This window comes from Orbicella franksi, chromosome 2, assembly GCF_964199315.1.
Source record: "Orbicella franksi chromosome 2, jaOrbFran1.1, whole genome shotgun sequence".
NCBI lineage: Eukaryota > Metazoa > Cnidaria > Anthozoa > Scleractinia > Merulinidae > Orbicella > Orbicella franksi.
The window spans coordinates 18,588,592-18,598,621 of NC_138146.1; the positions used below are offsets into that span (position 1 = coordinate 18,588,592).

At 39.1% G+C, this 10,030-nt stretch overlaps 1 protein-coding gene across 1 annotated transcript; it reads left to right on the top strand.

Moving 5' to 3' along the window:
* The first annotated feature begins 5,187 nt into the window (after window positions 1-5,187).
* Window positions 5,188-6,753, top strand: LOC145471385 (fibroblast growth factor receptor-like 1). Its single transcript, XM_081454848.1, has 3 exons — window positions 5,188-5,200; window positions 5,782-6,069; window positions 6,264-6,753. The coding sequence occupies exons 1-3, from the start codon at window positions 5,188-5,190 to the stop codon at window positions 6,668-6,670; spliced, it is 708 nt and encodes a 235-aa protein (XP_081310974.1). The 3' UTR covers window positions 6,671-6,753.
* Window positions 6,754-10,030: the final 3,277 nt, after the last annotated feature.

Sequence of the window (10,030 nt, forward strand, 5' to 3'; positions counted from 1 at the left end):
TCTTTGCAAATGAAATACTTCCTTTGAAGATTAGCAAACGGTCACCGAGACGCTACATTCTATCTTTGTGCAGGAGCATTTTGTACGTCATTGAACTGTCGCGTTGTATCTGTAGTAGAATGCGAGTCATCCCTGCAGTCCAAGGGGCATATTACTGTTATCAATAAAGCGCAAACCGGGAATCTCTGGATTATCACTCGTTCAGTTACCAGAGGTTTTGCACTTAGGCAAGGTTTTAGCAAAGTTGAGTGGAAGACGTTTCTAAGAAGTTGTGATTTGCGTGAATGGAATTCGTTGACGCCTCAGATGCCTCTGCTCTTGAGTAGCACTAGCGCTTCAAACCTTATCTTTCGTAGCTTAGTATAAGAGACAAAAAAGTGATTCCCTGTTGAACATTTTTTAATATAACGGCTAAAGCTGGGCTAATATTTCAAAGGAAGTTGTCACAAATACTAGAACATCGCAGACTTATAGAATAGAATAGCGCCTGGCCTGTTTCACTCATGCTTGTAACATTCTGTTGGCTTACCGACAATAGGCCCTTTGCAGCTGGGGTCACGTGACCACATTTTTTCTTAAAAAAATTTCTATTATGGGCTATAACTTAAAGAATGCCAGAAATGGAAAGAGCATACTGAAAATACCAAAATGGCCAAGTTTGAGGCCCCCGTCTAAAAAGAATGAGATTTTACGACGGTCTGAATTTTTAAAAAATAAGAAGATTTGTATGGAAAAAGTTGTTGGAGAGCAAGGCCTTGCTCTCCAGCAACAATTTCCATACAAATCCTCTAAATTTTCTGAAAATTCAAACTGTCGTATAAACTTACTCTTTAATGCAAGGGACCTCAAACTTGGCCATTCTAGTATTTTTAATATGCTCTTTCCATTTCTCGCATTCTTTAAGTTATAGCCTATAATAGAAATTTTTAAAAGAAAAAATGTGGTCATGTGACCCCAGCTGCAAAGAGCCTATTGTTTGGGCAGATGTTTAAGATGAACAGAACGAAAGAAATTGCTCTCCCTGGTTGAGGCGTAACACTTATAAATGGATATAAACATTCAAAAGAAAATAAAAGTTGAAAAACTGTACGTTACACTCTTTTTTTTTTATCTAAGAACCTTTTTTTATAAGAGCTTTGAGACTGAGATTAACCAAAATTTTAAGAACGTATTAAGAACATTCCTCAGGCTGAGAGTCGATTAAGAACGTTTTTATTTTGCTAATCTGTATGTATTTTAAAAATGTCAAGCATAAAATAAAGGTAACAAAAAAAATGTAAAGTTAACCCAAATACTTAAGGAAGAGCATGTTTTGTGTAACATTGACAATGGTTTTCTTATTCTTATTGCATGACACACATCTCGGTAATCAGCAGTTCTTATTTATAACTGTTCCAAAATAACTTTGACACCATCACAGTCATCAGGTCATACAAAGTCTGAAGTATTATCAAGGTAGTTAAATTTAAGAACATCGTAAGAACGTTTTCAGCCTCAAATCCCAAAAAATATAAGAACCTTCAGCCTCAGCTCCAAAATTAGGCGTTCTCATATTGAAAAAGAGTGTACATGTACTTTCAAATGAACAGTCGCGTGAACCGAACTTTTAACGGCCTCACCGCACTGAAGAAGGGCTATGCTCGAAACGTTTGTGATTTTTCCCAAGATGACACTTTGACCTTTTTCGATTCATCAGTTTTCAATTTCTATTTTGTTTTGATTGTTTATATCGTTTGGGCAGCCTGCCAGACCCCCAGCACACAGACAAGAAGAGTAAAAAGCACTGAATTTACTCGAAGCACAATGGAACCCGGTATGAAACTGTTCGTGATGCTTCTACTCATAGCTTTCTTCTCGTCGATGGTGTATTCAGGCAAGTACCACTGAGAAACGTTTAGTGTTAACTCATCATTCGACTGTTTATGTGACTCAAGTCATATAACGCTCGGGATTAAGTTACGATTGCGCAGCTTCGGCGAGGGTAAATGAAAGCGAAGCTTTCGCTTGTAATGTGCGTTGTACTTGTTTGTTACAGCTATTATATAATCGTAAAGCAGAGTGCACAATGTCTATAATGAAACATTTTCCTGTGGAGTTTGATTAGATCTGAGTTTGGATGTGTTACGTGATACTGCTGTAGCTCCCATAAATAAACTCATAATCAATGATAATGTTAATAATTGCGCTCAACCTGAGCTCATGGAAATCATTTTCACTTTCATGCTTTCGATGTCTGCCATTTGAAAGCCATCCAACGATTTGAAAGTTTCACCATATACGTTTGAAGTACCGGACGTGTTGGAATGTTGAATTCTTGAATATTCATTATGATTAAAACGCGTGTAAAGGTCAGCACTCATGATCAAATCGCTACCACAAGTCCTTGCAACAGGGTTACGGGACTACACTACCCCTGTGTTCAAACAAGGCTAGAGGCAGAGACCAAGTCTTGTACCATCAATTCAAACAGGTTTCAGGATCTATGGATTTATGAAAACGGTGTTAAAGACTGAATCAGGTGTTTTTTGATTTTTTTTTTTTTCATTTCTTTGTTTTTTTTTTCTGCTTTAGCTATGACAGCAGCTTGTAAATCTTACCTAGCATGAAATGTAGGAACTCCTTGCCGCATGTTTCATTTATTTAGGTATTTTTTTCATTATTTATCGACCCCCCCCCCCCCTTTTTCAATTTGCGTTAAGTTTAGCCCAGGCTACACTCGTCTGAATTCAGTTCGCGCGGTGACTCTGACAAGGAGCGACCGACTAGCGTTCTGTATTTGCTGTCTAAAGGAAGTCTGCCCGAGGACATCATTAAGTCCAATGAAGGCCCAAGTCTAACGCTTTGCTAGTAAGCGTCGTCCATTATCGTACCTGAGGCGGGCCTGAGGACATGTGTAAACTGTACGGGTCACATTTAGTCCCGTAACAGAAGGCCGTTTGCCCTGTGGCGATAATGTTGTGCTTGCTTTAGACAGCAAAAATCTTTCGCCACATCAATTTAGGGCTTAGACGTGCAATGGACTAGACATTTCTAGCTGCTGTTGGCGTCATTTGCTTTGAACTTTGATGTAGCTAAAGACTTAGAAAAAAAATCTGTTGAAATCTGGATGTGCCATTCCGCGCTCGACAAAATTGAAGGACATCCGGGACATTGCTATTTGCGAGCAAAACATGGCCACGAGGAGAGAGAAGAACATGAGTTCAAGCGCTGATCGTGAGTAGAATTTCCTTGTTTTATCAATTTTAGGCGTTCTCGGCTTAGCTAAGTATCAGAACTGTCTGTGATTCGCTAGCGCGGAAGAAATTTATTTGCGTGGCTTCCGGGCGATAATTGACGTAACGACAACATGTTGAGTGTTCGCTTACTGCTAACTATGGCCTAGTTTGTCTGAAGTTCAATCGATTCTCGATGTAGGAAGCTCTTGTTCAGTCCATTTAGGACGATGCAGGCCTTTAGAAAGCGATAGATTAGCTCTCCGCCGCGGTTTTGATATCTGTACGTTCGTGTTGATTTAGACTCCAATTTCATGTTAAAAGCACTCTTAATTAAATTGTACAATTCATGATTCAACGAAAAGACGGTGAATTTAGTCTTCCTGGCCTCAAAAGGCATACAGGAGAGTTATTTGCTGCTATTTGAGCTACGATAAGCCTCGTGGAAAGCTAGCTCTAGGACAGAATTGTAGCAAGTTAGATTATCAGTGACAAGTCAAATTCTATGGCTATGTTTTTGCGAATCCGGTCAGATATTGAAATGAAATGTCACGTAACGGCTACTTTTTGGCTGAAATATAGAGGTAAATAACCGATTCCACTGCTTACCATGCTCTTGTTAGCGTGACTGGCTAATTTAACCCACAGTAAAGACCTAGTGAGGTCATTTAGGTGAAATCGCAGAGGTTAAGCCTGTCTAAATTAGTGCCGCGGCGAACCAAATGATCAATTTAAGCTCTAATTTAGTTTTGTTTGGCTCGTTCGACTCATTTGCAGCGACTTTAAAGGCTTGTATAGGCATGGTATGGACTCTATTAAGAGTACACGAGGTAGATAGCACTCTCGGTGCGACATGGCCATATTTATGTACATTTTCTAACCGTTTGTTCAAAAACATGCCCGCTATTTTGGTGCAAAGTCTTTAACACGGTTTTCATAAATTCAGACATACATAGATATATATATATATTGCAATATATATATTGCAGTTTACTTTTATTAAAAAATATATATATATACATATATATATAACTAACTGCAGACAGTACTGTTTCGGCCTTCTGGGCCTCATCAGTGCAGTGCTGAAAACTGGGATGGAGGCTAAGCTTAAAAAGCCGCCCCAAAAACTACACATGTGGTAGTATCTAAGCCATATATATATATATATATATATATATATATATATATATATATATATATATATATATATATATATATATATATTTAATAAAAGTAAACTGCAAGTTCAATCTCGAAAATAATTTTGACATTTATTTTTTATTTCTTCTTTTTTGCCAATTACCGGAAATAGACAAGGGTCATAGACACGTTTTAGCGGCAAAATTTTACATTACAACATGGACATTGACTTTGACGAAATGATTCGCAGATTTGCAAGGCTTCATCCAAGGAGAATGGAACTGGCAAATGTATTGTCTAACTGACCCAAAAAGCCAGGAAAGGGTACTTTAGGTAGTTAAAATTAAAAAAAAAATTTCCCGGAGGACCATGCCCCCAGACCCCCCCCCTAGGACCTTGCGCCTTCGGCGCTCGTTTTGCAGTAAATCGGTCAACATTTTTCCTAGATCCGCGCCCGGGTTTGAAAAAAGTTATGATTTGTGGTTGTCCCTTCGTGAGTTGTCCCTTTCCGGGGTTACCATGCCATTCGTAGATCCCTGACTCGTCCCCAGTCGATAAAGAGGTAAGAAGACAACTGGGAACGAGTCAACGAATCACATGCCGCAAATGGAATCGGTAGTTTTAAATAAACGGCACGTAATGCGTGCGAAAAAGATGACGTTTGGCAATGCCTTGGCTATCCTGGACATTACTAAACGAACGGGTGTATTAGGAAAACAAAAGTAAGTAAAATCAGAGTAGAATATGTGTGGACTGAGAAGAACTGGAAAGATTTTTGATTGAAATCAAACCTTTTTTTCTCTCTCTCTCTCTCTCCTGTTTCTCAGCTACCCGGATGAAAAATAAAGGTAAGTGCGCTGACTTTAACTTTTAGAAAATCCCTCTCTACAGAAAATTTTCGTATAACATGTTTCCTTGAAGTTTATAGTCCATTAACCTCTTTGGTTTTGCATGTCATTGCACAGTGTAGAAATAAAAAACCAAAGCAATATCGGTTTTCTTCCGATGTTCAGTTCAAATCGAGTATACTCTCCGTAATCCATTGACAACTTTCGCAATTCCTGATTGCTAAGGAAACTAGACGTCTAACGCTTCTAATTTGAATATCTGTACAATCAATCAAAACTTTCTCATATTTCTTCTTTTCCCACAAGGTTATTACATTTCATTTTCAAAACAGGCAATATCACATGAAGAGTGGTCATAACCCGCATTAATCAATGACTTTTCCTTAATAAATAAGGTAAATACTTGCAAACTATTAACCACCAGTTTTCCTTTGGCATTCCAATGAATTTGAATTATAACGAAAATTAAGCTTTTGCGCCACCTGTGCAACTGGCCATGTCTACAAGATTGTAGAAGTAGAGTCAAGCTACAAATCATACTTATTGGTCTTAATTATTTTGTTTCTGTGTCCTTTGTTTAGGAGCACCAACCTTTTCTGATCCAAATATATTAAAAAGAGCATTTCGAGCATGGCCAGCATCACACTCGATCAGATTGAAGTGTAAAGCGACTGGTGCGCCACCTCTCAAATACACATGGTTAAAGGACGGAACGAAAATGCCCAGGCGAAGGATGGACCCACACCTTAACACTTCCATTTGGTACCTAAAACTGACAAATCTAGTACCCTACGACTCGGGGAAATACACTTGCATAGTGTCCAATCCATATGGCAGTATAAATCACACTTACACGCTTCAGGTTGTTGGTGAGTTTAGCAAAACAAAAATGTAGTCATGCACGTCTACTTCTAAAAAAAAACTGCAATGGAAAAGTAAGGCGATTTTGTTTATAAAGTAAAACATGACTTAATTTGCCGAGTTTCCGCACCATGCACCACAGACACTTTTGGTATTGTAACTGCTTGAAATTAAAAATACATTTCCATCATCTTCTCAACAGCTAAGCCACGATCGCGGCCCATCTTACAGACAAGCCTTCCAAGGAACACAACCGTGCAGATTGGAGATAATGCAACGATGACATGCATTGTGCTCGTTAGTGGAACACTTCCAGTTTTCAGATGGCTGAAATGGGACAAATCCGTCTTATCAATAAAGAAAATTGGTGACGACTTTGAGAACGGATCATACCGCCTTATAGATCCACATTATTACAAGACTATCCTAGTCAAGGACCATTACGGCGTTGAGTTGAGAATAACTAATGTTACCGAGGATGATTTTGGACTCTACACGTGCTTTGTAAGCAATCATATCGGCAACGATTACAACAGTGCTTTCCTTAGTAAATATGCGAAACCCACCGCCTACGTTAAAGGTCAGTTATTCTCATTATTATGCAAATAAATCTTATATAGCAAAAAATGTGTCTGCAATATGCCCAGCTATAAGGTAAAGACGGTAAAGAGCATAGATCACCAATATTGTGTGTATAATCGAGAAATGTTATACTCGTCGGAAATCTATAAATGCCTGTCTCCATCAAACTTGGAAAAGATCAGAAAATGATGGCAAATGTTCGAATTACCTTCAAAACACTGCGCTGTCAATGCTGTAGTGCTAGGCAAAGAATGGGGAAAGTGAGAGGGGAATCACAGGTGCAACCCTCACGTGGCATAGATTTTTGACCAATCAGAACGCGTGCATCGCGGCGTATCGCGATTGCGCAGCTTCGGCGAGGGTAAATGAAAGCGAAGCTTTCGCTTGTAATGTGCGTTGTACTTGTTTGTTACAGCTATTATATAATCGTAAAGCAGAGTGCACAATGTCTATAATGAAACATTTTCCTGTGGAGTTTGATTAGATCTGAGTTTGGATGTGTTACGTGATACTGCTGTAGCTCCCATAAATAAACTCATAATCAATGATAATGTTAATAATTGCGCTCAACCTGAGCTCATGGAAATCATTTTCACTTTCATGCTTTCGATGTCTGCCATTTGAAAGCCATCCAACGATTTGAAAGTTTCACCATATACGTTTGAAGTACCGGACGTGTTGGAATGTTGAATTCTTGAATATTCATTATGATTAAAACGCGTGTAAAGGTCAGCACTCATGATCAAATCGCTACCACAAGTCCTTGCAACAGGGTTACGGGACTACACTACCCCTGTGTTCAAACAAGGCTAGAGGCAGAGACCAAGTCTTGTACCATCAATTCAAACAGGTTTCAGGATCTATGGATTTATGAAAACGGTGTTAAAGACTGAATCAGGTGTTTTTTGATTTTTTTTTTTTTCATTTCTTTGTTTTTTTTTTCTGCTTTAGCTATGACAGCAGCTTGTAAATCTTACCTAGCATGAAATGTAGGAACTCCTTGCCGCATGTTTCATTTATTTAGGTATTTTTTTCATTATTTATCGACCCCCCCCCCCCCCTTTTTCAATTTGCGTTAAGTTTAGCCCAGGCTACACTCGTCTGAATTCAGTTCGCGCGGTGACTCTGACAAGGAGCGACCGACTAGCGTTCTGTATTTGCTGTCTAAAGGAAGTCTGCCCGAGGACATCATTAAGTCCAATGAAGGCCCAAGTCTAACGCTTTGCTAGTAAGCGTCGTCCATTATCGTACCTGAGGCGGGCCTGAGGACATGTGTAAACTGTACGGGTCACATTTAGTCCCGTAACAGAAGGCCGTTTGCCCTGTGGCGATAATGTTGTGCTTGCTTTAGACAGCAAAAATCTTTCGCCACATCAATTTAGGGCTTAGACGTGCAATGGACTAGACATTTCTAGCTGCTGTTGGCGTCATTTGCTTTGAACTTTGATGTAGCTAAAGACTTAGAAAAAAAATCTGTTGAAATCTGGATGTGCCATTCCGCGCTCGACAAAATTGAAGGACATCCGGGACATTGCTATTTGCGAGCAAAACATGGCCACGAGGAGAGAGAAGAACATGAGTTCAAGCGCTGATCGTGAGTAGAATTTCCTTGTTTTATCAATTTTAGGCGTTCTCGGCTTAGCTAAGTATCAGAACTGTCTGTGATTCGCTAGCGCGGAAGAAATTTATTTGCGTGGCTTCCGGGCGATAATTGACGTAACGACAACATGTTGAGTGTTCGCTTACTGCTAACTATGGCCTAGTTTGTCTGAAGTTCAATCGATTCTCGATGTAGGAAGCTCTTGTTCAGTCCATTTAGGACGATGCAGGCCTTTAGAAAGCGATAGATTAGCTCTCCGCCGCGGTTTTGATATCTGTACGTTCGTGTTGATTTAGACTCCAATTTCATGTTAAAAGCACTCTTAATTAAATTGTACAATTCATGATTCAACGAAAAGACGGTGAATTTAGTCTTCCTGGCCTCAAAAGGCATACAGGAGAGTTATTTGCTGCTATTTGAGCTACGATAAGCCTCGTGGAAAGCTAGCTCTAGGACAGAATTGTAGCAAGTTAGATTATCAGTGACAAGTCAAATTCTATGGCTATGTTTTTGCGAATCCGGTCAGATATTGAAATGAAATGTCACGTAACGGCTACTTTTTGGCTGAAATATAGAGGTAAATAACCGATTCCACTGCTTACCATGCTCTTGTTAGCGTGACTGGCTAATTTAACCCACAGTAAAGACCTAGTGAGGTCATTTAGGTGAAATCGCAGAGGTTAAGCCTGTCTAAATTAGTGCCGCGGCGAACCAAATGATCAATTTAAGCTCTAATTTAGTTTTGTTTGGCTCGTTCGACTCATTTGCAGCGACTTTAAAGGCTTGTATAGGCATGGTATGGACTCTATTAAGAGTACACGAGGTAGATAGCACTCTCGGTGCGACATGGCCATATTTATGTACATTTTCTAACCGTTTGTTCAAAAACATGCCCGCTATTTTGGTGCAAAGTCTTTAACACGGTTTTCATAAATTCAGACATACATAGATATATATATATATTGCAATATATATATTGCAGTTTACTTTTATTAAAAAATATATATATATACATATATATATATAACTAACTGCAGACAGTACTGTTTCGGCCTTCTGGGCCTCATCAGTGCAGTGCTGAAAACTGGGATGGAGGCTAAGCTTAAAAAGCCGCCCCAAAAACTACACATGTGGTAGTATCTAAGCCATATATATATATATATATATATATATATATATATATATATATATATATATATATATATATATATATATATTTAATAAAAGTAAACTGCAAGTTCAATCTCGAAAATAATTTTGACATTTATTTTTTATTTCTTCTTTTTTGCCAATTACCGGAAATAGACAAGGGTCATAGACACGTTTTAGCGGCAAAATTTTACATTACAACATGGACATTGACTTTGACGAAATGATTCGCAGATTTGCAAGGCTTCATCCAAGGAGAATGGAACTGGCAAATGTATTGTCTAACTGACCCAAAAAGCCAGGAAAGGGTACTTTAGGTAGTTAAAATTAAAAAAAAAATTTCCCGGAGGACCATGCCCCCAGACCCCCCCCCTAGGACCTTGCGCCTTCGGCGCTCGTTTTGCAGTAAATCGGTCAACATTTTTCCTAGATCCGCGCCCGGGTTTGAAAAAAGTTATGATTTGTGGTTGTCCCTTCGTGAGTTGTCCCTTTCCGGGGTTACCATGCCATTCGTAGATCCCTGACTCGTCCCCAGTCGATAAAGAGGTAAGAAGACAACTGGGAACGAGTCAACGAATCACATGCCGCAAATGGAATCGGTAGTTTTAAATAAACGGCACGTAATGCGTGCGAAAAAG

Bases quoted from the DNA above. Each gene is read 5' to 3' on its own strand.
- LOC145471385 (XM_081454848.1), top strand. The intron at 6,070-6,263 runs GTGAGTTTAGCA...TCTTCTCAACAG, and splicing joins TTACACGCTTCAGGTTGTTG to CTAAGCCACGATCGCGGCCC.